Source organism: Cyclopterus lumpus, chromosome 14 (genome assembly GCF_009769545.1).
Source record: "Cyclopterus lumpus isolate fCycLum1 chromosome 14, fCycLum1.pri, whole genome shotgun sequence".
NCBI lineage: Eukaryota > Metazoa > Chordata > Actinopteri > Perciformes > Cyclopteridae > Cyclopterus > Cyclopterus lumpus.
In genome coordinates, this window is record NC_046979.1 from 5,886,592 (window position 1) to 5,913,947 (window position 27,356).

At 42.6% G+C, this 27,356-nt stretch overlaps 2 protein-coding genes across 2 annotated transcripts; one reads left to right on the plus strand and one right to left on the minus strand.

The window, feature by feature from the left end:
• The first annotated feature begins 2,009 nt into the window (after window positions 1-2,009).
• On the plus strand, window positions 2,010-8,443 carry nop16 (NOP16 nucleolar protein homolog (yeast)). The gene is made up of 5 exons (XM_034549469.1): window positions 2,010-2,213; window positions 3,227-3,335; window positions 4,046-4,112; window positions 4,805-4,911; window positions 7,195-8,443. The coding sequence occupies exons 1-5, from the start codon at window positions 2,107-2,109 to the stop codon at window positions 7,333-7,335; spliced, it is 531 nt and encodes a 176-aa protein (XP_034405360.1). The 5' UTR covers window positions 2,010-2,106; the 3' UTR covers window positions 7,336-8,443.
• Window positions 8,444-10,261: 1,818 nt separating this feature from the next.
• Window positions 10,262-24,132, minus strand: arl10 (ADP-ribosylation factor-like 10). Its single transcript, XM_034550800.1, has 4 exons — window positions 23,790-24,132; window positions 19,987-20,170; window positions 16,148-16,323; window positions 10,262-13,726 (listed from the first exon to the last, which is right to left on the minus strand). The coding sequence occupies exons 1-4, from the start codon at window positions 23,925-23,927 to the stop codon at window positions 13,553-13,555; spliced, it is 672 nt and encodes a 223-aa protein (XP_034406691.1). The 5' UTR covers window positions 23,928-24,132; the 3' UTR covers window positions 10,262-13,552.
• Window positions 24,133-27,356: the final 3,224 nt, after the last annotated feature.

Sequence of the window (27,356 nt, forward strand, 5' to 3'; positions counted from 1 at the left end):
TGGCTTTCAAAAAAACCCAAACTTTCACTTCGGCTGCTAATTGATGAGGAGGAGGACAGCGTGACCTGGACAGGTCAGAGGCTCTAAGGTCCCCCACTCAAGAAGGAAACAACAGAGCATTATTATCTCGAGGGAACGAGCCTGTGCAATTAAACAGCCCCTGACGTGACATCCTGACCTTAACAGTCTTCCCAAAGGGTTTATAATGTTATTACTAAACTTACTAAATTTAATTTAGATGCATTAATGGACTATGATGAGTGTGGATCACAAGAGAATAAAGTAGATTTGACACTAATGTGGAAAAATGTTTTATACATGAGACAAATTGTTTGTAAAGATTGAGAATTAGCAGATCTGTCTGAGCTACTTCATGGATTTAAATCATATGAGCAGAATCACGATAACGATGCATTTAGTCGGGAAAACTTAACCTTTCAAGCTGTGAGATGGCATCGAGCAAGGAGTTGGGGATTTATTATTTACATATCTGCTTTATTTATTCAACTGTTTGTTTAAAGTTTGTTACGCAGGTTGCAACTCTGTTCAAAAGCCTTCTCTACAAGGTCAGGAGCACAATTCTGATAGAATAAATGTTAATCCATGTTTTTGGTTATTTTATTGACTTATCAGCAGTCAAATAATTGTGGAGCCGGGCGATTAAATGCCTGTCATGTGTAATTCATTTAGCAAAAATGTAGCATACATTTTGTTCCGACACCCGGAACAGGAATGAATTTATCCTTTATTCTGTTATGCTATTATCTTGTATGTTTTCTCATTTGGACAAACAAAAAATAGGACAAACAGATTACTTAATGAGGGAAGAGTGGTAGTGCCATAAGTGCATAAGACACTTCTCAAAAGTATAATTTGTCTTAGTGCAAAGCCTTCTTCCCTTGCAATCAACTTTACCCACACAACTTATAATAATCAGATATATTGCTATGGATAAGTAGACAAATGGAAACGAAATTATCGTAAATTGGGTGAAATGCGAACAAAAAGAAAATTGTAAGGAGAACATTTCGCTACCGGTTGGAAATAATAATAATAATAATAATAATCGCCATTTAATAGCAAAAGTGAAGACAATTCACACATTCATTCTGCAGAAAAAAAGCAATGATGGAGAAGAACCGAAGCAGAGACCTCTTAAATTTAAAAGTAAAACTCAATTTGGTTCTTAAATTTGTGAATACAAGTGAAGGATTTATACTTTTATCTTTCACTTCAGTACCCTTTCAACAGTTTGATAGATCCGAGCCCAGTGTTCAGTTTACCCTGCTGTTGTCTGTCTGAATAAAATCCAAACAAGAGGAAGACAACTTCAGTCAGCAGCTTGTGAGGTTTCGATGACCCAATTCTGACACCTGGAGGATAAAAGTAGCCACTGCAGATATTTCCAACCCTCCAGATGTTATCTGAAGAGGGACTAAAAGTATTGATAAATAGGGATTTATTGTGCTATTTAACGTAAATCTCTTGTCTTGTTTGTTTGTTGCTGTTTTTTTCTTTTCTTTCGGGAATTATGTAGGAATTTGTTGAAAGTTATTCGGACACACTTGATGAACCGGATGAACTGTTGATAATAATGAGCTTGTACAAATGCAATGTTGTAGTCGAACCAATCCCACTCTTTTTTATATATTTTAATTTCAGTGATTATTTAAATTGTGTCAATTTTATTATATATTTCATATATATATATATATCCATGTTAGCTCCATGTTAACTCTGTGTCTGTCTATACACAGTGACTGCTTATGAGTTGCAATTAAAAAAAACTATAAATTAAATAATTACTTAAACTTTTATTATGAATACATGTTTGATTTATAAATGTTCTAAATTGTCTGTGTATGTGCCTATATATATACAGGCACATACATATATATATATATAATTAATGTTAATATTTATTTGTATTATTTTGTGTACTCGCGAACAACTTTATTAAACTGAAAGTTTCACAGTTCAAAAAACGAGGCCTCTGGGTCACATGTCCGGAACAAAACAAATACGCACTTCCGGTTTCTGCACGCTGCCTCCTTCCTCCCCACCAACAAACCTCTGCTGTGCTGTAAAGACAGAAAAAACACCAACATGCCGAAAGCCAAGAAGTCCGGGAAGAGACAGAAGTTCGACTACAACCAAGACCGGAAGAAGTTGATGAAGAAGTTCATAAAGAAATGCAACCCGAGGATAGAAAAGTAAGCACGTTAGCCTGTTGGCTAACATTGTTAGCACTAGCATGTTGACACCATGTGAGAAGGGTTGACCTGAGCTTTTTACCCGATGTTTGTAGTATTTCTATTACACAGGACTGGAAGTAGTATTCAGATCCTTTAGCTACTTGGGTTAAAGTAGAATGGCATGGTCTAAATACACTCCTTTACATTTAAGAGTCCTGATTCAAAGTCTTAACTATATAGGTAACGAACGTATTCAGCTGTGAATGTTAGCTATATTATTCAGTTTTTAAATACTTGTACTTGTACTACAGTTACTTTCAATCATTTAATATGGAGAATGTTTTCTCAGTTAATCGATGTATTCCCTCAGCCTGTCAAAATGGGAAATAACAGTGAAATGTATGCAGGTCGATTTCCCAAAGCCAGGCTTTAATTTAAGACCGAACACAATCATGTGAGGTATAGTTTTACAGTGCAGATTGTTGTAATAATAATAATTTTCTGTAATTGATTAAATAATTGTTTCAGCAAATAACAGTGAAGCCCAAATGTTGCTTAAACTCTCCAGTCTGTTCTCGCATTAATGATTAATGAAGGGTTTTATTACAATAATGTAAAGTCTTTTTTGTCATGTTGTTGTCTACTTATTGCTGCCAGTCTTGGATTAAGAGATTTTAAGAGAGCTGGGTATTTGATTACAGATATATATAGAATAGTATATTTCTCACACAACTTAAAATGCCTATATTATCACAGGTATGTACTTGGGGCAATGTTGTTCTTAAGGATAGTCAGAATATACTAAGAATTATAAAGGTTTCTGTCATCGTATGCAAACACACACGGTTTTCACTGGAAACAAAGCTGATGGTTCTCATTGGGTGGAACCTTCTGTCTTCTCTGAGAGGAATCACTGACAAAAACCATTTAGATCTACAGTAACAGAACTGGAGCCCTTTCTTAGTTGCATGTTTACAATGCATAAAACGGCGTTTTCTGTCTCTCTCAAACTTCACATTTGTCTCCCTCAGTAAACAGGTTCGAAATGCGTGGGACGACAAGAAGTCCATGGCCAGGAACCTGCAGGAGATGGGCCTGGCCTTTGATCCAAACCGCACGCTGCCAATAAAGAAAAGTAGCGTGAGTACATTAGTAAACATGTTGCGATTCCCGCTGTTCATTTGGATGGAGCCGTGTGAGGAGGCAAACGACTGCGAGGCGGTAGCACTAGTTTCCTCTGTCGATGCGTAGTCTGGGAAATCTGAGACTTCAGTCCGCTGAACCGATTTGAACGACGACTCTGAACTGGCGTTTTCATGTCCAATCATATCAGTTTCACACATGAGCAACACTCGTTGTCCGTAGCTGAACCGTTGTGTTGCTCAAGTGTTTGGTAGTTTTCATTATGTGTTGGTTGTGAGGATTAAACATCAGGAGAAATCTCCTTCAACTCACTTTAGTTAAGTCATTACTTGAAACGAACAACTTGTTTCTGACTGTCATTTATATTCATTTACTTCCACTGGCGCTCTCTACTGCCGAGACAGTTTGTCCGTAGGGATAATTAAATTAAATGTTATCCTCTGGGCTGCAGCTGGTTTTCCACCGGCTTGGGACAACATTTCATTTAGTTTACTTAAATGACCCATAAATTATACATGTTTTGCTTCCCTCGGGGCTCTGGAGCAAGGACAGTAACTTTACTGTTTTCTTGAAAAGGCATTCCGGAAGGTTAAGAAAAACACCACACGTCGTGTCACATTGGAGAAGAAAATGGCCGATCTGTGATCCTCAGTTAACACGAAATCTGCTGACGTCCATCGTGATGTGTTTTTGTTCCCACCTTTTAGCTCCTCGGAAAAGATCAAGTGACGAAAGGTCCCGCCGGCATCGTGACCAAGCCCTACGTAATCAACCGTAAGTCATTTCTTTTGATCACCTCGTCGGGTAAAGGGACGTGCACTCTCCTTTTTGTTCATGTGTTTTACGTGTTCATCCTGTAACTCGGCGCTTCTGTTCCAACCCCTCCGTTCTGCATCGGTTTGGTGCAGAGTTTTAACTTAATTCGGATGGTGCAAAAACAACTACATTGTGATCGCTTCTTCTATTTTGTAACGCAAATTCGAGTCTGTGTGAAAAGCTCTGTGTGAACTTGCCTCCGGGAGCAAAGCCCATAAAAGTCGTGATTCTGTTGGAATGAAACCGTTTCACTGTTGGAGATGCTGAATGAACCCCGCGCAGCTCTTTACTGATGTAACTCTTGTGAGTTGCCTTTTTATACGACTTCTAAGAATCCTTTCATTTTATTCAGCTGCAAGCTCCGTGTGATTTCTCACCCCAATTAGACCATTTTTGATCGGAAAGCAGAGCTTACTTTTTGGTTGTTGCCATGTGTCTTAGACGCTACCTTCAGCAGCAGCTGCTCTGGATTTCCACAATGACTGACTTTTGCTCGTCCAGCACCCCCGTCGTGCATTTAGCACTGTGCTGAACATTTCTGCATATTTTCATGTATTTTTTTTACGCCCTTGTCTTCGCACCAAAATGAAACAGAAAAAGTCAAAGTCAATAAATGCTAACAAGATCTACGATGTGTTTGTGTGGCGCAGAGCTGCAGGAGGAGGCCGACCGTCCAGAGAAGGACTCCAAGACGCTGTCCTCCGATCTGATCGAATACGCTCAGTACATGGTCCGAGAGCACGTCGACGACTTCAAGGTGAGAGCAGCGCCCGGAGCCTGAGCGCGTCCTGGACCACGTTGCCACGGTAGCGGGGCGCGGATATCACACGATGGTTCTGCACTATTCTGCACCAGTATTTATGTTGAGTACAAACTAGTTCCAATTCAAAAGAAAAACTGTAAAAATCCCACACTAAATTACCGCTTTCATAGATGTTTTTGGTAAATTGGATACCTGAGGCACTTGACCGGTCGCAATCATCACTTTGAGCTGGATTCCTCGATTCAAGGGCCAGTGTTACAAATGTGCCAACACATGCAACGTGAATGAGATGCATATTCATCTGATAAGTAAACAAAGTGTACACGAGAGCACCAGCTTCCAATGTCAGGTAAAAAAGTTGTCGCTGCCATCCATCTTTTCTAATTAGACAATTCTCAAGAAGTGTTTGGATTGGAGCGTGGCGTTAACAGAGCCGCGGGGCTTCTTCCAGGAACGGATCTGCAGTGGGTGACCGACGCTTCCACGTTGCATGTTCACATTTGAAATGAACCTTCTACATTAATTAACTTTCCGCAATCACATTTGTTGCATACGGTCAACCTGCACGGGCAGTAAAAACAAAGCTATTTAAAGATCTCAGCAGAGCGAGAGGTGAGACACTGTTCCCGCAAAACTATTTGAAGATTAATGGACCCTCCTTTGCCAACGATTGCGTCATTTCGATAAGCAGCCGTCGACATTAACAACATGGATTTAAAGGCCGAGTTGCAGAGTCAAACGCAAACAAAAGTGGTTTCTGTGCCGGTGCCATTCCTGCAGTTCTGTTTTACCTTTAGTCGGAGCAAGACTAGCTGCTTCCCCCTGTTGGCTCACTTTTAATATTTAAGACATAAAGATCTTCTAATCCAACTGCAAGAAAGTGCATTCCCCAAATTGTTGAATTGTTCCTTTTAAGACAAAGCACAGACGATGAGTGATTGACTCGGCTGAGGAAGTACACAAGACGAGGTTAGTTTGGACCATAGGCCGTGTTAAAAAGAAAGTGGACCGAGTCACCATGATGTCACCGGCTTGGCTTGAGACCAGAGGATGGAGCGAAGTAGATGCCAATGCTGAGTTGGACATTTTTTACCTTTTTTTTTATGAAGTGAAAACACACTGAAAATGTTAAAGGGTCATTGAAGAAGATTTTAAACCAGCGACTGAGACATGAACTAACGATTATTCAGATGTTGCCGCCTGGTTTGAAGTTTAAAAAAGCGCGTCCTATTGTACAAGAGGCATCGAGATTGGATATTTTCTGACTGTTTAAGGACCCTCGGAGAGACGAGGACTGGCTGCCAAGGTCGAGGACATTTTCTTTCTTTGCCTTCCCGGGCGTGCTCCGTCGCTGCAAAGGAAACCCAATTTGCCCGTTGAATATGTTTTCTTCCCCCTGATGATAAGAGTGTCCCTTTGTTTGGATTCCCGTGAAAAGTTCTGAAGGACAAATAAGGTTTCAGCTCCCTGATATTCTGTCACAGCTGCTGACTTGGTTTTCTCATTATTTTAGATTGAAGGGACACGCTGGTGCACATTTTAGTGCTGAGAGGAGCTCTGGAGTTTAAAAAATTTTTTTTATTATTTCTCAGAATGGCGAGCAGCTGAAGTTTAAAATTGCTTGAGCGTTTATCAGGAAAGTGCCTCATTCAAACATACTTTCAACAGTTGCTTTCAGTGGGACTGAGTCATCACTGAGAGCGCTGCCAAGTCACAATCTGTCAATAACAGAGTTGTGCGTGTACTTCTCTCTCCAATGAAATATCTTTCAACAGAAAATATTCCACCGTTTGACTTCAAATTATGAAAAGCTGAGCCAGTCACCTGCATATTTCTCTTGCAATTAACTATGACAGCCCTCTAAAAAATGATTTTTGCAGGCCGCAGAGCAAGCCATTTCTTTTGACCGCAGTAATGTTATATTTTTAAAGGCTAAACGCAAACAAACATGCAATTATTTGCAATATTTTGTGAGATTTATATTTTTAAAAAAACATGACTTTGGTCAATTGTCTTTAAACAGAATGAATACACATAAGGGAAGAAGAAGGAAAAGCTGCGCAGCCTTCGAATGTTGATTTACAATTTTAACGTCATGAAGGCGCTTCAGCACTTTGTTTTCTGGTATGTGATGAGCCTTGAAAACCTCAGTGGGGCGCCAGCATTGTTATATATTTTCAATCTTGTTATGGTAGTATAATAACATTCTGAACATTAACTGAAACCCGTTTCTCTCGGTTTAGCTAAAACTGTCCCGTCCTTTGTTCCTCCCTGCAGGCGATGGCCATGGACGAGAAGAACTACTACCAGGACACGCCCAAACAGATCAAGAGGAAGATAAGCGAGTACAAGCGGTGCCACCCGGAGAACTACAGCGCCTTCATCGCCTCGCTGGCGGCCTCGCTGGCGGTCCAGTAGAAGGGACCGCCGGCCCCGTTCTGGACTGTCTGTCATTCACGGAGAGACGTAGTGCTGCAAGCCGGGGACACGAGTCCAGTGCGAGGACTGCGGGTGCGCCGCAGACGGACCTGCACTCCTTCTGTGTCGCGACCCTCCAGGACCTTTTTCTGTTACTTTCCTCCCTGTCAAAGATTTCCTGTTTTAATCGATTCCATTTCGGTTTTTTGTGTGTGTGTGTGTGTGTGTGTTCTGAACGACAAACGGGATCGACAGAGATGTGTTTGTAATGTAATCATTTAAATATCGTGACGCTCATTTACGCAGATGTGTTTCTTTTCTTCTTTTTTTTCCACTGAGATGAAGAGTATCCACACACACACACACACTGGAGATTTCTCAGATGTTTCTCATCAGGCTGTTTTTAGATCTTCAGTTACAACACGAAGTGTTGACGCGTGGAAAGGAATCTCTGCAGCATCACGCTTTGAGCTGCTCGGGACGGGCGCGCCGTTCTAGTGTTCAAAACACATCTCCGGCTACGTTAAATAATGTAGCCGGAGACGCAGTTAACCGATTACATCAAGGTTGTGTCGGCCTGGTTAGAATAACACGGCTTCCGTCAGAGTGTGAGAGCTTGTTTTTAAAGTGTGGAAATGTTCACATATTCAGTGTTTTTGTCGTGAAAAATTTCAGATATTTGTAGAACCTGCCACTTAAAAGTTTTCAGTTTGAACAAACACACGGACATCTTTGTACCAAAACTATACGGGATAGAATGAAGCATCCATAAAGCTTTTCCCTGTTACATATTCAGGTTTTTTAAATTTAATTTAGTCTCCATGGTATCCTCATGCTCCATCACACTATAATTTATCCCACCATCTGTAGGCAATGACGCACTGTTCAAAGCTTCGTGCAGGATGCGGTCGTTGAATGCTAACTCAACTTTTTAAAGAAAGTTTTATCTTTATGAAATGAAGAATAGCTCCTGTTGAGGAATATAATAGGCACAATTCTGCTTAGAGAAAAATGTGTGAAGTAAACACCGGAGGTTTAGTTTGACACGTTGATAAAAAAACACGCATCACTCCCAGGGGAGCATCTGAATTAAATGTTTGAAAGCGAAGCAGCTTCGGTGATGTTTCTCAGTGTCTGTTATCATTCTGGAGTTTGTCCTCTACAAATAGAGGACATATATGAACGCAGAGTCACGTAACATTTAGCTTCCCGTGACTCGTGTACGGTGTTGAGTTTATTCCCGTGGCTGCAGAGCATCGGTATGGAATAACAAAAGTCTGAGACTTTCACCAGACCGAGGCCTTCGAACCTTTCTGAACTTTCCACTCCGTGTTCTTTCAACTCGTAGTCAAACGGCCACGTTCTCCTCGAGGATGTTCGACTCTTAATGGAAAAAATGTTCTTCCTTCGCGCCGATTTTCCGATTTCCGATCACATGACCTTTGGTAACGAAACCTGCTCTCGAGGCACACAGCTGGGGAACACAAACAGACTTTTTATGAAATCAAAAGTACGAGGTCACTCGAGATAGTGGAGACTTTCAGCTGAAGAAAACCTTTCAAATTCAAATCAACAGCTACAGCTTTGGCATCTTAAACGCTCGTGTTACGTGATCACGGTGACGATGCGTGTTAACCGCCTAAGTTTCGTGCTTTTGTCAGACTAATAACGCTTTCTAAAGTACGTGATTTGGAACACGTCTACTAGCGAGCGGCCCTCGGCGTCGTCCCTGCATTTGACGGCACATTGCTGCGTGATATCGGAGCATTACTGCCTACAGTGGATCAGTGGAATGGTGTGACGTCATTGGGCCGTGGGTCGCATCGCTCAAGGTCAAAAGGTCGACACTCGGAAACCTTTTAACCGGGGCACTCGGGGGGAATTAAGGGAACACACTTAACATGCGCCCGCAGTAGCCTTGTTACTTAATATCGCCGTATACATGCAGCAGGTCATTAATACGACCCCCCCCCCCCCCCCATCTGTGAAACCAAGGCAGTACTCTCCCTGCTTGCCGTCATGTGAACCTTGAACTCATTATCTTTATTGTCTGCTGCTGTCGTTTTCAGATTATCTGCTCCACAAGTTAACGGCAAAACAATAGTTTGACCCCCATCAGCCGCGTTGACCTTGTCCGCTATCGGCAATCATTTGCGGCTTCGTTCCAACAACTCCAAAGTTTCCTTTGTGACCGTCGAGGAGGGAGGAGAGGAAACTTGAGCTGTGGTTGTTTTCTTGGATATGGACTTTTACTGAAATTCAAAACAATAGATGTTCCTCATGTATGTAGTGAAAGATGTTCCGTAATTATATATCTTAAAAGAGTTTTAGATTAATTACCCCGAAAGAAATCTGCTTTTATGGTGAAAGTGTTGTTTCTATCAGCATATGAAAAATACAGACTTGGCAGAAAACCCAATGGATTTCCTTTTTTTTCCCCCTTTTTATATCCCATAAATTCCCATGGAAAGTCATTTTGCAACTCTAGTTACGACCCTTGAAACATTGGAATGTAAGATTAATATTGTCAGTGTGGTGAATGCCTCGTATATTGTATATTTTCACAACCCTGCGGAGCAGCGCGTAACCCTTAAAATGTCAACCGCCGAAACAATAATAAAAACTCAACGTTTCACCGAACACCTTGCAGCCTGCAGAGCTGACGGCATGCTGAGAAAAAAAACGGTGACTGTGCCACAGTGACGTCGCAGCAGAAATCAACTTCCTGTTACACCAGTTGTGGAACTCTGCCCCGCACAAGGTGAGGTCAGGCTCAGATTTGTATCTGTTTTTTGTTTACATTGCTATGCCCAGTCAGCAAAAGGAAAGACTTGTTTACCCATTCTGTGCTCGCTATTGGTTTTTTGGGGTCCTATCTTATGGATCCGTCCATGCTGGTTGAGTACATATTGCGGACACTAAGGTTGAGTACATAACTGTGTTTATTGTCTTCTCTCCATGTATGTCCAGTTGTGCCCCCATCCGGTCTTCCATGCAAAATAGATTTGAATCTTAATGAGATAACAAGATAAAGATACTTTTTTTTTTTTAGCTACACTACTTCATTACAGACTGACGTTAAATCTCACTCCTAAAACATTGTTGGACTCACGAAAAAACTCACGATTTAAAAAAAAATTCCATGCATTCTTCTTCCTCATAAAAACAAACAAAACTGGTGCCTACATTACCCATAATGCAACTCGACCGCCAACAGCTCACTCAGAGCTTCTGAGTGTAGCATCGAGGCTCTAGCCTGCAGCAGAGATGAACTCGCTTGTTTCTAACTCATCTCCAAAAGATGACGCTGACTCCAGTGACATCACTTGAGGACATTTATCAGGCTTCACACAGCTCCCTCTGGAGACACTACATACTTGTTCCTTTTTACCCATATTACTCAGTAGTATTACCCAGCAACCTGGAAAGACACTTTGATATGTAAAATCGGTTCCCTTTTAAGTCTGAATAACCCAAATGAACACTTTCTGTTTAAGAAACTGCAGCCGACACGTTAATAACGTTTAAAAGAGAATAACGAAACATAATAACATGCATAAATTCCTACCTGAACAGTTCCATTTACACGACACATAAAAACAAGAATGACAATGTACATCCACTGAACTCTTGGTCACGACATTACTGCAGAATTACAGTACATCAAAAGGAATAAAACTCCACATTCATTAAAGACTTGTGTGTCAGAAGCAAAACATTGCTGCACAGCATTAAAAATCATATTCTAGCTAATTCCAGTTAATGTTTACAGGTAGATTTAACTAAAATACAGCACTTCACTTCTGCATTCATACATTCAAGTGTTTCACTGCGTACTAGCTCAGGTCTGAAACCAAGTTTCCAATCAAATGTATTACAAATTTTTAAAACAATGTGTAAAAGAAAAATCCAAATGTGTGCTTGTTTCCATCCACTACTGCAGTGGTTCCCAAAGTGGGGGTCGCGACCCCTAGGGGGGGGCGCGGTGGTACTACAGGGGGGTCGCGGCTTCCATCACCAACCCACAGACACAGACGCACACATACACCGGTAAAACAATATAAAATAACCGACGTGACATGCACTGTGTTCCAACCACGCCACCAGAGCGGCTCATGTCACAGACCGACTGTGGCAAAACCAGCGAGAGCGAGCGCGCGCGAGCGAGAGAGAGAGATAAAGATAAGAGAAGGAAGTATGTACAAAGATGGACAGATTTGTGACTGGTCTAAAGCGCAAATCCGATGGAACTTCTGTTACAGCCGCAACTGGCGACGCGACCACCTCGACAACGCCTCAAACTAAGGTAAAGGCAAGGAAATATAGCGAGGCATATCTGTCTCTGGGCTTCACAAGCACTATTGTCGGTCAGGATGAGAGACCCCAGTGGGTTTTGTGTCTTAAAATACTGGCGGCAGAGAGCATGAAGCCCACTAAATTAAAAAGACACCTGAAAACCCACCACCCTGAACATATTAACAAGCACCTTGAGTTTTCTATTTTTTTTCCCAGTTAAACAAACTGAAGAATAAACTGTGAAGTGATATGTACTTATTTTAGAACTTATTTATACAGTTCATGCATTATAATGCAATTCATTAAAAACCAAGAAAAATTTGGGGTCGGGTTGCGGGGGGGGGTCGTCCAATGTTCCTATATCATCAAAGGGGGTCTTGACAGAACAAGTTTGGGAACCACTGCACTACTGCTATTGGAGTTGGTTAATCGAGAAAAAAACAGTAGGTGGCGCAAATTCTCCAGTTTGGAAACCCGTTACACCGTTTTTCTACAGCACTTTGTTGCATTCCGCTTTTATCGGAAAGCCGCTACGACTTTTCCACCGAGGCCAAGCGCGAAATTTTTCGTAACGCGAACCGGAAACAAAACAAGTCGGGCTTGGCCATCTAACTCAAAATTTTCACGAGAGAATTAATTTCAACTGGGCAGGTTTCACCGGTTCTTTCACGTCAGCTCGTATTGGCCATGTTCAAGACGCGGGAAAGCGCAAAACAGTTGATCAGTGGTGCGAAATGTTCGCTACCTCCGAATTTAGCGCATCAACTTTTTTTTTTCTTTCGAAAACTGCAAAAGCCACCTGAAGCTTCTAAATACGCAGTCAGTAAGGTGAATAGAAACAAGGCTACTTTGAATTAACTTTGTAGCAAACAGGATTGGGAGTGAAGATAAGATTAGCCAGATAAGCTAACGGTCAGCGATTCAGACAAAAAAGGTGCTTTAGCTTCTAATTGTGGGAGGTTTCTTCCTTTTGAACATTCGACTCGTGTGACTCCTGATTGTCTGTTCATGGTTCTGTTGGAAGAAGTCCGATGCCTATTTGGCTGATATGTGAGAAATGTATCTGTAATTTGTGTAGTTTTTGTTGGGACTAAACGCACAACCAAAGAGGAATTGCTTTCAAATGGAGGAGCTAAAAATACTTTCTCGTGAGGAGAGTCGTGGAAAAGAGAAGAAACTTTCTCTCACAACCTGACGAGAATGTTAACAATACAAATAACACCAATAAATGTCAGGGGGCGGGGGGTTAAATCCCCTTGGATATCAGAAAAGCCCACTTGTAGGAGTCAGCGAGTATCTTCCAAACACCCAGTGGGTTAAATCACCGAGCTGGTGCAGTGTGACCTGGCAGCCCTGGATACGACCTACTAAACAGCAAACCAGACGATATCTGTAAATGGATCTACGAACGCGACACATTCCCGTTAAAGAACAGTGTAATCTACATGCTTAAATAAACCCTCGTCACAGTTTGACATTCAGACGAGTCCGAAGCCTGAATCGTTGGCAGGAGTTGAACTTCGTGGTTGTGAGTCAAACCTTCCTGTCCTCCTCGCTCTGCACCTCCTCTTCTCCGGTGAGCAAGACGAGTCGGAGGAAAGCAGTACGACGAGATGAGTATGAAGGATTTTCTAAAACAAAACTGACGTGGTTGGAAAAGGGGCGAGGAGGATGACGAGGAGGCACGGCGAGCCTTTGCGCTCCATCTTGGCATCTTCTTCAGTGATTTCTCTGCCACGGTTCCCGCAGCCTTCGACATCCTCCTCTTCCTCCTCCTCTGCCTCAAATACGCCAGAGCCTTAACAATGAGGAGGGAGAGGAGGAGGGAGATTGCTTTAAGCCATCGCTTTGTTTCCATCCCTCCATATCCGACTTTTCTGCTCTGGGAGTGGGGGGCGGGGTTAGAGTTGGGGTGATGAGATCAGACGAGCTGGAGCAGGAGGTCCTGGAAGGTGTCCAGGCCCCGGCAGGAGTTCCTCAGGGTCTCATCAGAGCCCAGCTGGGCGGCCAAGAGGAACAGCTTCCTGTCCTCGGTCACGGAGTCCAGAGACAAGGCTTCATGCAGCTCCGACACGCTCACAGCGTTGGGCTTATCCTGTGACGAGGGTGCAAAACAAATGGTTGTCCCTTTTATTTTCCAAGGACAAAAAACTATCTACAATATACTGTCCATACACACATTTAATCATTTAAATACTTTGTTGTGGTTGGTTCTTGTATTCTATTTAGTATAATGCCATCAGTTGTCCCTGTATGCATTTTAATGTACAGCTAATTAAATTCCCTTTATAAATTAAATTGCCTTGGCTCGCCTTTTACTGAGAATTATTCATCAGCCAATAAACCTCTCCGGTACAACGGCTATGAGTTTTGTTAATGGGAAGTCTCTGTTCACCTTTTCGTGCAGAAATGTATAGAGCCTACAGATGTTCATATATAAAAAGGCATACAAATGACCATAACATTATCTATTGAAACCTGCACCGTTCCAACTGTAAGAGCGCTATGTTCCCAAATCACCGCTTCCAATTTGTGGTGTAAATTTATCATTGTGTTCTTCTAAAGGCAACTGTGCCACTGAACTGTTGAGTTCAGCTCATCTAGCCTCAACGGCGCCAGCCAAGAGGGACAATAACCGATCTTATTATTGTATAGTCGTCTTGTATTTTGTCTCTCTCTCTCAGGGACGCAGCCAAACAACATCTGTCAGGCAGACAGAACCTGCCTGCAGGACGCCGTGGGAAGGAGGAAGGAGCGAGAGGGGGATGAGGGGCGAACATTTCATCAATAATTATGACTGTATAAAGACGATGTCGCGCTATCCTTCTGGGTCAGACCTCCTAACCACTTGTTGGTTGGAGCTCTGGTAGTTTCTGTTTAATAAGCGCTTAAAAGACATTTAAGTGTTTCGACATCACACTTGTTTTCTCTAAAGGAGATTGAAAAGCTTTAATTTCCTACGTTAGCTTAGTTTGGTTGTGAGCATGAACACAAACATCTGGCCGTGCTGTAGTCAACGGAAGCTGATGTTCGGTAACATTACTTTTAAAGTATTTTGTTGCATTACACCGTTAGATACTGAGAAAAGCACTTTTGCGTCCCCCAAAAACAAAAATCCCTTTTCCCGGTTCTTTGCGCGTGTTGATTATATTGTCCAGAGGGTGCGTAGCCTACTTGAATTGAGAACTAATGCGTTTCGTTACTCGTTGCAAGAAAAAAGTAATCTACACAACACTGGTTTAGGTACATGTAGGTGAAAATATGTCCAATTACAATGTTTCTGCTTGTCGCTATAGCGTGTCCTAGTGTTTGCTAACATATGGCTAAATACCCATGTCTTTGTCGTTAGCATAATTTGTTTGCGTTTGCCGTTCAAGACTAATGCTAATCAAAGTTATGTATTTGACATATCTTGACATATCTTTTGTTGCTAGCGAGGTTAGCTACTTTCCAGTTGTCCTCCAAGGGTTGAGGAGTGGTACATACTCGTATTTTTAATTTTTAATTGTAACTTGATTTAATCTTTTCATTTCATCCCAAAGAAAGAAAAGAATATGTTGCATTTGCTGGACATAACCAACAAAAGTATTCAACCTTAAAAAGTTGATTTGACTTTGGGAGATTTAACAAAATCCCCATTAACTTACATACTTAAAAAAAAAAAAAAAAGCCCTCCTACACGAAACCATTCCACCCGGCTTGTCTTGAGACGTCCGCCTCGTTTCTTTGCCACATCTTCTCCAACACACGGGTTCTGCCGGAAACGTCCTCTGCGCTGTTTTAAACCGAAGCGAGTGCCGAGGCAGAGAACAAAGCAGTGTGGTGGGTGAGAGCCAGTATCGCTGTCAAAGAAAAAAATCCTCCTCCTGAGGACATGGTTTCTTTTATTTCACCTGCGTAGTGAGCACAGCGTGTCAAAGGCAGGGTCTTGTATATATATTAAACAATGAGTTTTTTATCTCAGATACATTTATCCGCTAATAGTAGCAATCGCGGCACTGAGGGGATAAAAGCTGCAGCGCCCTGACAGTAGATGTGACAAATATTCTTGCTTCCCTCGAAGGGTCATGTATAATTCCACAATCAGGGTGAAGAAATGTGAGCTGAGGAGGAAATGTAGTATTATAATGTTTATTTCACGAGCCTGACGGATCATCACTGCTGAGTGAACGAGGAGGGAACAACGTGTACCTGCTCGCTCCAACAACCAGCAATGTTTTTGAGCACTTTTCTTATTATTTCCGACCTCATGTGACATTATTTCTTTCCCTGTATCATTTTGGGCTGGTTTTAATGGCGCTAACAGTGCAAACAACGGTAACAACGCTGGAAGATCCTGTTGTGAAACAGGATCACAATACACACAGAGGGAGAGCAACAGAATTTGATTCTGATTTGAAGTTCATAGATTTTTTTTTTTTACAGTTTTAGAAAATGAATGTCACGTACCGATTCATTGAAGCGAAACAACAGCGATGTTTGGAAAAATGGTTAGCTGGGATGTAAATGACGTTACCTGCTTGTTTCCCAGGACAACCACGGGCAGCTGGGGCTGCACCCTCAGCAGGCGGTGCAGTTCGGCCTTCGCCAATGGGAGGCGGCTCCTGTCAGAGGAGTCCACCACGTACACCAGAACGTGAGTCTTTCTCAGGTAGTCCGACCAGTACCGCCGCAGGTCCTCCCCGCCGCCGACTGCAGCAGAGAAAACGCATACGTCATGCATTATAAAATGTTGACTTTCTGCTTTGAAAATAAACTTTCCCTTGCAAAAGTCAGCTCAAGGAAAAAAAAAAAAAAAAGCCTCACATCCCTGACTGATTGCCTTGCTCATGGGCATTTCAGTGCCGCAGATGGTTTCTAACAGTGTCCTTTGTGTAAAGAAGAAGGTTGAATAATGAAATGGATAGATCGATAGATAGAATTAGATAAGCTGCTGGAGGTCCTCCTTTAATCAAATTGGCCACATATTAATTTCAGATGTGCACCGGATCGAATTAAATTATTTTATTACACTTATTATTTATATCCAAATTTCCATCCCGCAGAAATTGGACTGGATTCATTTTTTTTCTGTCTTGTTGCCTGATGTCACCGAGCCTGTTGGGCAGAATTTAACCGTGCTGCTTTTTTTCCCCCTCCCTTTTTAATGGTTTATTATATTTATTTAGTATACTTTGTTCTGTTTTTATTTGTTATCTTCTGATAACTCTCTTTATAGTTTCCTTCAAATGCACAACATTCTTCTTCTTATAACAATACATTTTTTTCTGTGAAATCGTATCAGAGGGTGGCATGATCTTGGTTTTGGAACATTTTTCTGAAGGCCAATGAGTATTTTCAGGTAATGTTGAAAAGGGATTTAGTAGGAATCAAAAGTTCATCTTGTTTATCATTTTTTTACTGTTCTGCTGTTACGCAAAGAATACTCGGAAGACGCTCTGAGATTCTTGGAAATCTTGGGTTGAGTGATTGGTCAATGAATTGCAAGACACACGTGAGCTCAGGTTACATCAGCGTGTGAACAGAAAGTGTTCATCCTCATGTGGCTTTTTCATAATTGGATAGAGATTGTTACTTTTAGGCAGGTGGCCAATCAATGCTATAAAAACCTTCTTGGAAATACCTCTCTACCCGGCTCAGAGAACTGGTGGTTGACTCAGTCACTTGACTGACTGATAGATTGTGATTTGATGACACTCCACAATAAGGGAACATGTAGTTCCCAGCTTCAGGGCCGGGAGGGGGGGAGAGGGAGGGGGGGGGGGACATTGTAAGTGAAGGCTTTCACTTTCCCACAATCTTGCTGTGCAGGTTTTCAACGCCTCCGAATTTCAGCGCCGCACAGCTCAGCGAGAATTCATTAGTGGCAGACTTAATGGAGAATGTTGCTAGGAAACTGGGCAACGGTGTACCTTTTTTTCCGCTGATGTGATGTGGCAGCAATAAATACCTGTTCACCTGATACGGTACAGAGGGCGGACCGGAGGCTCAGCGGGCGTAAGCAGCTTGCGTTTTACATGCAGAGGGAACTCGGCAGGGGGTGCCGCTCCACGGGCCACCCTATTATACACACACACCCACACACATCCGGCACTGAGTCATACGGGTGCGAGTGATGCGGATGTTTATACACGTAGCAGATTAAGCTGCGGTCGTAGTCTCGAGGGGCAAAAAAAAAAAAAACTCACCAATGTTTTCAATGGAGATTCCAAACAGCCCGAGTTGCAGCCAACTACATTTGACTTTGACCCCAAAATATGCTGAATCCCAAGAAGACCAACATGACTTACGTGTCAAAGTCTGTTTCCTCATTGATTTGTGTCTTCCCACTAGTCCCTTTATGAAAATACAAAACAGTATTATCTTGAACTTTTTTGTCCGGCAAAAATATTTCAATCCATAATATCGAAAGACAAAAAGTGTGGCCTGTTGAAACTGATCTTCTCCTTACTACAACAACAACAACAACAATAAAGAAAAGGAAACAATGAATGATCTTAATGGCATAATCTCATTCATGTATATTGCAGCATGGAATAATAAGGTCTGTTTAAAACACATCCGTGCTGTCAGTTTGTGAGCTTGAGTTGAGGGAGTTCCTGGCGTCGAGATGAAAGCAAACTAGCACATAGCGTACTAACACTTGAGTGTCTATTAAATAGGAAAGCTGAGAATATGGGCACCGACAAAATCCCTCCCTTCATCCCCCCCGTGCACCATACTGCACCGTACTGCTCCCGATGCGTGTAAGCGTGCAACAAGCTGTCGAAGTGCCTCTGTGTCAACGTCAGCGGAGACAGAGACTCCAGCATTTAACCGCACTGGGCCTCTGAAGCGCTCGGGAGTGAGACATGTGTTCCTTCTGACTTTCAGAGATGAGAAAGGGATTGTTTTGGGGTGTTCAGATCATGAATAAATCAGCCGCCGAGCGTGACACAATCCTCGGCGCCCCCGACCGTCTCGCACCGTCTTAAATGGAGAGCGAAGCGGTTCGGGTTATTTTTAGTGCAGCGGCGTGGCTTTCAGAGGAACGCTCATTAGCAGGATTTATGAATTTGTATGTAGATGCAATCTGACTAGACTCATCTGACTCTCTCTTCTCAGACCTGTGTGATTTTTATCCCCCCCCACTTTTCATTACATGCATATATGTATACACAGTACATATCCACCATGCATTAATAATTCAGCATATTTGCACCCATTGCAATACTGCATTACTGTCTATAATTCACAGACACAGTTTGACCTTGTTGTAGTGTTTCTGTATGTATTTAGCTTATTTCTTTGTTCCTGTAGAGCTTCGATGTTCTTGTTTTTTGCATTTCTATTTATGTGTGCCCAACCAATCAAGCTGATTCCGATTTGAATGAAATGCAACAATATTTGTGACAACAAGGCCACAGTTCCAGTTTCTAAGGTTCTCTGTAACACATTTAACCTCCATGCTGCTTCCATACACAACAGAAACCATGGTAACTGAACACATAAGGACAGTATAGCGAGTGTCAGAGTGAGCCTGTGTGTTGGCAATGATGGATGCAGCGAGCTTCCCGGGAGAAGATTGGTGGCAAACAACTGAACTCTGGATCAGCCGGATCAGTTCATTGTTCATCCCAGATTTCAGATTATATTTACCACCACTTAGTCACCCGTCAACATTGAGAGCTGCTATAATCCACTTTTTGTTAATTGCAATGTGAACAAGGACAATGCCAATGGGGCTGCTCGTGTATCACCCGAATCTGCAGCTCCCCTCGGCTTTACGGAGCTTTTCTAGGGATTTTCAGCTCATTGTTTATCTGTCTGGGGCACAACTTTTCTTCTGGTTCGCCCTCAGAACTCTAATAGCATCGTTTTTGGAGAAAAATATGTAAAAAAGCCACCGCGGACTACCTCCTCAGCTGCAAACAACAGCAAGATGCAGTCAGAGACCAGCTGGAGAAACAAAGTGGAGCATTTAGCAGCCAACCCTCAGGGGTTGGTGGAGACCAAACACGGAGCTAAAAGAGAGGGGATATTGGACTAGCATTCCTCAGGTGGAAAAAAACACAACGAGGCTCCTCCTCGCTGCTGGATGTGTGAAACCATTATTGCAGGTTTAAGTTCATGACAGAATAGAGAGCTTCATGGAATAAGTCCTAAAACCTGTAAATGAGTCAGCATTTCTACACTTCAAGTTCCCTATCAAATGTAAAAATGTTAATGGTTTTTTTGTTAGACGCCTAAAATAAGGTGTTAACTCAAGCTTAGGCGATCTTAATATTGTTGTTCTACGATATGAAATATCAATGAATTCTGAAGCTTTTGCGAGCCGGCAGTGATTCATTTGGAGGGATGAAAAAGGAGTCTTACTCTCCAGGAAGTCCAGCTGACAGGCGGGGGCGTTGAGGCTCATGAAGTTGAAGCCGCGGGTGGGCCGGCAGCGGCCCCTCTTAGCCGCCGACTCCCCGGGAGTCAAACCCTGCAACATGCTGCTCTTCCCGGCCCCGTCCAGACCGAGGACCAGGACCTGGCGCTTGCCGCGCTCCTCCTCCTCCTGCGGGGCAGAGAGCAGAGACCATGTTTAGTAATGTAGAGTAGATGCAAGAAAAGAAAAAAAATTAAAAAATCATTTATTCAACACTGAATTATAAATGATGAATTATTTGCTCAGTTAAGAGGAGTGGAGGATATGGAAGAATGGCTGGCTTGCCTTTGGGGTTGCAAATATGATTAATAGTGTAAAAGCTTTGGCGCACATCGAATCACAGCTTCTTAACACGGCATTATTTACACATCAACAGTTGGCTTTGTGAAATATAATACACCCACTGATTCACCGGGCCGGCTCCACGACTATCCAACGTTATATATAGATTAGAATAAATACCGTATAGATCGATTTATGATGAAATTATTCATTATTTGCAGACCCTGATTGAATAAAACCAACTGCTTTTCCTAATCAACATTCATGAATGGCCAATCTGCAGACTGGTTCATCATTATGTATCAGAATGAATGCATTAAACAGTTGGGACCATCGACCATCGGACTTTACAATGTTCAGGAGTACGAATCGGTGCCCGCGAAAAAACCCTCTGGAGGTGAAACACGCGATATGAAGAGCAGCATCACGGGGTTCGGTGAGAGGGCTGTTCTTTGAGACGACTGGTTCTGCACAAAGACCTGACAGAACCTCCACGCCCGAGACTTCACGATCCCCCCTCCGAGATCCTGCACACGTCAGTCATCCCCCTTCTGAAAGTCACGCAAGGTTAGTCGTTATTCACACCGTGTGCCGACGTGCGGCCGGGGGAGGTTCGTTAGTCATTCAGATCGGGCCCTTTTGGAGCTGGGGTGCATCACTTTGAGCTTTTCCTGTATATAGACATCACACTTTGCTTCACGCTGGCGATTGATGATCCGGCCTAAAAGAGGCCTCGAGACCATTTTTACATCCTTCAGAATCAGCTCCATGTGTGATTTCGGATTTAATTTCACCGGACATGTTTGTTGCTGGGTAAAACACGACATCAGATAAGCGTGGCCGATTTGACGGATCTGGAGCTTGCCTCCATGTTTTTCTTGCTCATGCGGACCGCCGGGAGACCAAAACCTGAAACCATGACAGCGATGAGCTGCTGAAGCTTCTCCTCTTTTCTTTTTGCAGCACTGTCAGCGTTGACTTTGTGCAAAGTGGGGAATTTGTGCACATTTGCTCTGCGTCTTTTCTCTGTTTGCTGTTGCCTTTAATTGAACGGATTCAAGGATATCTATCAATTTCTGCATCTCACTACTGCACATTTTTTTAACTGCATTGCAACTTTTCTTGCTTTTTGACTGTTTTAAATGTTTTAATGAATGTTCTTAATTATTTTTGTAAATCTTGTTTTCTTTTGCATTATGTTTTTAATGGTTTAATGTGAAGCACTTTGAATTGCCTTGTTGTTGAAATGTGCTATACAAATAAACTTGCCTTGCGTCCCTCCATTCTTATGATTGTATCACCAAGATTGCACAGGAGACGTTCATCCAAAGCTTTCGACCGGACAAAACTATAAAATTGTTATGATTCTCGAACAATTCTTTGGTTAATAAATGGATCTCTGACATTTCAATTCAAGCCAGGCCATTTATCTCCTGCTATCTCTCTGTCTGTTCAAACACTTCAACGACTCTTTCTTTTAGATTTTAACCTCAGCCCTGCCGGTTCAGATGTTTCTCACAAAAAAAAAAAAGTCATACTGTGATATTGATTTCAATGTTTTTTTTCCAACTCCACTTAGGATTGAAAAAAATTACAAAAATCCCGGCTCAGCTGCAGATCTACGCCGCCGGATCTGACAGCACGGGGATCTAATGTCTTGCTCAAGGACACTCCAGTGAAGCAGCCGCTTTGTGACACATTGGCTTCATCACAAGTAAACGCACCGGCGCCGGCAGCACCGAATGGAAAACGTAGCGCTTTGATCCCCGTTCAACAGTGGGGCCATTTTCTCTCACTCGTTTGTTTCTTCCTTGCACCCTGAACGCCTCTCAACCACCACCCAGATAAACATTTAAAAAAAAAAGCTTGCAACCAAGTGCTGTGATCCGACGTGAGACACAATGTGATAATTAGTGAGCTTCACTGGTGTTGTTGGTTGTATGTGGTGTAAGATGGACACACATCAGTGGTTGTGTGTATTTGTAGCTCCAGAGGTGTCTTTTTGAAAGTCACAGCGATGTCATCGGGGTTACAAACTGAAGTTTAAAAGGCAACCAGGCAGCAAGGATCTGACGAGAAGGCTCCGCCCGGTTGCATTCTAGGAAGTGTAGTTTCTGTGTTTTTGGAGCTTGACCCATACCAGGCACGGAAAGTCAGGATAACTCCACTGTTGCCGCTTTGACTTCATCCCTATGTACCCATTTTAATTGACGCCAAGTCGACGCCTTGTCTTTCAACTCCCCTGCTCTCCGAAGACGAAGAACGTGATCACAATGCATCTCGGTACAATGTGGCTCCTGGGATGAAAACATGTACTCCCCCCACACCCTCCTCCCCTCTGCATCGAGCTCCCGGCAGACACTGACAACATTATCCCCTAAATACAGACTGAGCCAGATAAAGCAGGCTAAGCTTATTACACGCCACAGCTGAGTGAACGGGAAACAAGATTGGAGACACGCAAACCGATCGCATTAAGATATTCAGGCTGCAGCTGAGGAGTCCTTCATTAGGACCCCGGCTGGGTGTCTATCACACATCTGGGCACATTTGAAAGACTTGGGAAGCCATTGTACGATTCCCACCTTCGTCACCTGCTTGTCCGACATCATCGACCTGCCTTCATCATCATCATCATCATGATCATTATCATCATTATCATCATCCTCATATTTAAAGGCCGCTGCCACGTTGTCTTTTCGTCACCTTCTGTCATCGTTTTCTCTTCGTCACATCGTCGTCTTCGGCAGTGTGATCGAGCCACGATTGCCGCCGCCACACGTCACTTTTCCACTTCTTCATACATATATATATACTGTATGTCCTCCTGGTCGCACCAACTGGATCTTCATCAGCTACTGCTCACTCCTTACCGTCATCATCCTCCTCTCGTCTTCCTCTCCTTTTGTAGTTTCGCCTCCATCATGAAATCCATCATCTTCATCACCATCATCGCCTCTATTGTTTTATGTATGGGAAGCGTCATCATCATCGTCATCATCGTCATCATCATCATCGCCATCATCATCATCATCATCAAAACCTCCTTAAACTCTTCTTCATCAGCAGTATTCCCACTATTTATATATATATATATATAGTTATATATATTTACTATTGTCACCATTATTGCCTCCACATAATCAAAACCATCATCTTCTTCAACACCAGCAAACCATCGACACGTCAGTTCATGAGCAGCAGCATCTTCTTCACCGTTCTCACATCGTACTGTTGTTAAAATACCATCTTCATCATCACCACTCGCACTGCCACTTATTCACCAAGCATCATCCTCATCCTCATCACCATCACCACCATCTCAATTCATAATTCTGCAGTGTTGTCTTCAGTCAGTCAGTCAGATGTAATATCAGTCTCTCCACCACCTTCAAGTTAAATAGTTGAATAAACACCATAATAACATAGAAGCATGCACCGCGTCACAGGACTCGGTCCGCGTCACCTCTTTGATCGTGCAGTATTCCGCCTGTGGAGACCATATCCGCCTCTTGTAGAAGAAGTTCAGGGCGATGAAGAGCGCGGAGCCCAGGGCGGCCACGGCGGCGGTCAGGGCGATGGACATGTGCCGGAGGAGAACCATATGTGGAGAGCGCAACCGATCGGCGGCTGGAGCCGGAGGAGCCTGGAAGCGGAATGGGGGGGTCGGGTGAGGTGGAGGAGGTGGAGGAGGGGGCGGGGAGGTGGGGAGGTGGGGGTCTCTGCTTCCTGAACACCGACAGTGTTGAGAACCGAGCTGCTCTTCGTTTCTGCTGCCGCTGGACGCGCCACATGTGACCGAGCTCCCTCCGCTTGTTTTTGTTTCCAGACGCGCAATAGGAGAGGGGGGGGGGGGGGGGGTTAATGCCGCGTTCAAGGGTAGCTCGTGAACTTCGCTTGTCCTCTGGACTCTTGCTTGGAGACAATGGAGCAATTAGAGACAGGCGAGTCAAAGGTTTGGAAGGGCTCGTTTGACTCGCTTCTTTTGTTGAGGTAAGTGCGCACTGAATATGGAGGCTAACAGAAAACTGTTGTTTGCCACCATGTTGCACACGTAAACAGAGTTTTAGAAATACTGGTCTTTGAGTCAAACCCCTCCAGAAGCCACACAACCAGCTGTGAATGTCGGACTAAGCTGGCTACAGTGCATTTTGTATTCCTAAATTTCACTTTCACATTTTCTCTTTTTAATTTCATTGATCAACTATATTTTCTGTAGCCTATTTATTGTCGACATATTGGTTCAAATCTGATTGATTTGAACCAATATGTCGACAATATATGCGCGATTTGTAATTCTGTTGGAAAAGATTACATTGTTTATGTTGTTGCCTACTTAATTATTTAGTTGTTATTTAGTTTAGTCATTGTCAGCTTTGGAAAAAGAATTATATATATAATGTATATAAGCCCTCCGTTTAAAAACGTGTTTGCTTCTTGTCACTTCACTTGGATCTTTCAGTGCTATATTCACTACAGTTCTAATGATGCAAAGTTTGGGTTCACTTAATTAAACCTCAGGTAAACACCTGGGTGTCCCAGCAGGAGTTATGACGTCACAACTACATTGAGCCAATCATGGTCCAGTATGCAACTTACATAAGTGTGACGTTGAGACTTGAAACACGAGTTTAATAAACTTTTCTTGGAAGTAGGAGACACCTTGTGTACAGCAGCGGAACTTTTGGAGTCAACAATATTTGCAACACACACACACACACACACACACTGAACTTTGTTGTTTGTTATTCAAAACAGAGTTTTTGTCTTAAAACATGTCTGAAGGGGATCTTTAAATCGTTTTATATATATATATATATATATATATATATATATATATATGCGGACCTGATATGGGTTGTACTATTTTATAACAATAACATATACTCTGAATTTGTGTTTGCCACTCATGTGTGAGCCACTAGTTAATACTTCCAACAGGACTTGAAGGCATCATGAGCTGCAGGTCACCTGGACCTGTTAGTTTGTCAGAACCATAGACTTAAGTCTATTTTTAAAAATAAATAATAGATATAGATATACTTAGAATAGAATATGTACATATGTGTACAAACACATATATGGATAATTAAATCCTAACTTTTTTATTATTATAAAACTGTAAATGTAAAATCTTGTGAAAGGGCCGGTTGAAGCCCCCCGGGGTAGGATATCGCCTCACGGATCATTTTGATGTATACACATTTGGTATCTATCAAGATTTATTTTCAAAAGTTGTCGTTGCTCTTACTTCTGATTTTTGTTCTTTGATATGATTCTCATAATAGTAAAAAAAGAAAAAAAGAAAGGTCTATGTTATTCCTGAAAAAAGCTTATTTTGTTCAAATGACAAAAAAACACATATTTTCCCTCCAACCACTCAAATTAAAACATGTTTTGCTATTCAAAGATTAGCAAGGCCACCATCAAAGAAAAGCACATTTAACTAGTATGTCAGAAGGCCATCAGTCTCTTTCCATCCATGAGAGGAGACAGAGGTGAAGTGCTCCATCTAGAGTCAAGTTAAAATATATATTATTTAGTTTTGTGCTTTACAAACACCATCAAGGCCTCTGACTCAACATTTTCTTTTTTCAAGATCATTTTTTTCAAGATCATTGCTGTGTCTTTCAACATAATAGAAGAAAGCGCTTCAAAGTAAATGTAAAATTCAAGTATATTTTTATTGTTCAGTTATGACATTATACACTTGATAATTTGACCCAGCCCAAGCTCTCCAAGAAGACGAGGAAAAACTCCCCAAAGTCCTGATGGCGCAGACGGAAAATGGGAAGAAACCTCGGGAAAGGCAATCCGAAGAGAGATCCCCTCTCAACGGACGGCTGGGTGTGCTCCACCATCTGCAGGAGTTCCTCACGTTCTCCTTCCCGTCTAAAAAGGGAGCAGCATCGGGGTCTTCAGTGAAACACCTTTGCAAGAAATCCTGGCAATCTGAAGAAAGAAGAAGAGGCTTCATCGTTTACAAATACAAATTGAGATCGATCTGATAAATAGGATTTAAACCAACTTGTGCGGTACCTGAAATGCCAATCGACTGATCCAGTCTCTGTAATAGGATGTCATGATCAATGGTGTCGAACGCAGCACTAAGGTCTAATAATACCAGTACGGAGATGAGTCCTTTATCTGATGCAATTAGGAGGTCATTTGTAATTTTCACCAGTGCTGTCTCTGTGCTGTGGTGTTTTTTTTTAAAATCCTGACTGAAACTCCTCAAATAAGCTATTATGATGTAGAACGTCACACAACTGATTTGTGACTACTTTCTCAAGGATCTTAGAGAGGAAGGGAAGGTTAGAGATCGGTCTGTAGTTAGCCAACACCTCTGGATTAAGAGTGAGCTTCTTCAGGAGAGGTTTAATTACAGCTACTTATATCAGCCATGGGTGTTGCTTGAGCTGCTCCAGGATCGGACGCTCATCGGGGTCTTCAGTGAAACACCGTAGCAAGAAATCCTGGCAATCTGAAGAAAGAAGAAGGTGGAGAAAGATGGTGAAGAAAGATGACATCAGAACGTCAACTAAAATCCACAAATTTGTGTCTGCTGACATGTTTCTGTACGTCTTTCTTACCTACCTCGTTGAGTCTCCGTCCGTCTCCGATGAAGCTTTTTGTCGGAAAGTAAAATCCAGACACAATAAAAAGACAGTGAGGAGGAGGTGAGGGATCGGTCTCTCCTGCACCAGGATCAGCTCCTGGTCCAGATTGTACCAGTCCAGCGACCTCAGAGGGGAGCCATTTCCCATCATCGTCCTGAAACATCACAAAAGAGTGGATGGTGAGAGAGAGAGAGAACCACAGCTGATCCATAGTACATGCAGAAGGAGAGTGCGGGGTTGAATACAGCAGATTCGACCAGCAGCAGGTGCTGCTCACTCACCACGTGTTTGGAGTCACCGTTTTCTTTGGGAATCCGTTTGATGGCAACCTACGAGATACAAACCAGACCTTCGTTAGCACTCCCTGACCATATTGTCTCTGTGTGTGTGTGTGTGTGTGTGTGTGTGTTTGT

What these genes read in the sequence shown, in the direction of transcription:
- nop16 (XM_034549469.1), top strand. Translation starts at nt 2,107, where the DNA reads ATGCCGAAAGCCAAGAAGTCCGGGAAGAGACAGAAGTTCGACTACAAC. An exon ending in CAAGCCCTACGTAATCAACC is followed by an intron (nt 4,113 to 4,804) that starts GTAAGTCATTTC and finishes TGTGTGGCGCAG; the next exon opens with AGCTGCAGGAGGAGGCCGAC. An exon ending in AGCACGTCGACGACTTCAAG is followed by an intron (nt 4,912 to 7,194) that starts GTGAGAGCAGCG and finishes TCCTCCCTGCAG; the next exon opens with GCGATGGCCATGGACGAGAA.
- arl10 (XM_034550800.1), bottom strand. Translation starts at nt 23,927, where the DNA reads ATGGTTCTCCTCCGGCACATGTCCATCGCCCTGACCGCCGCCGTGGCC. An exon ending in TCAGCTGGACTTCCTGGAGA is followed by an intron (nt 16,324 to 19,986) that starts GTAAGACTCCTT and finishes TCTCTGCTGCAG; the next exon opens with TCGGCGGCGGGGAGGACCTG. An exon ending in TTGTCCTGGGAAACAAGCAG is followed by an intron (nt 13,727 to 16,147) that starts GTAACGTCATTT and finishes CCCTCGTCACAG; the next exon opens with GATAAGCCCAACGCTGTGAG.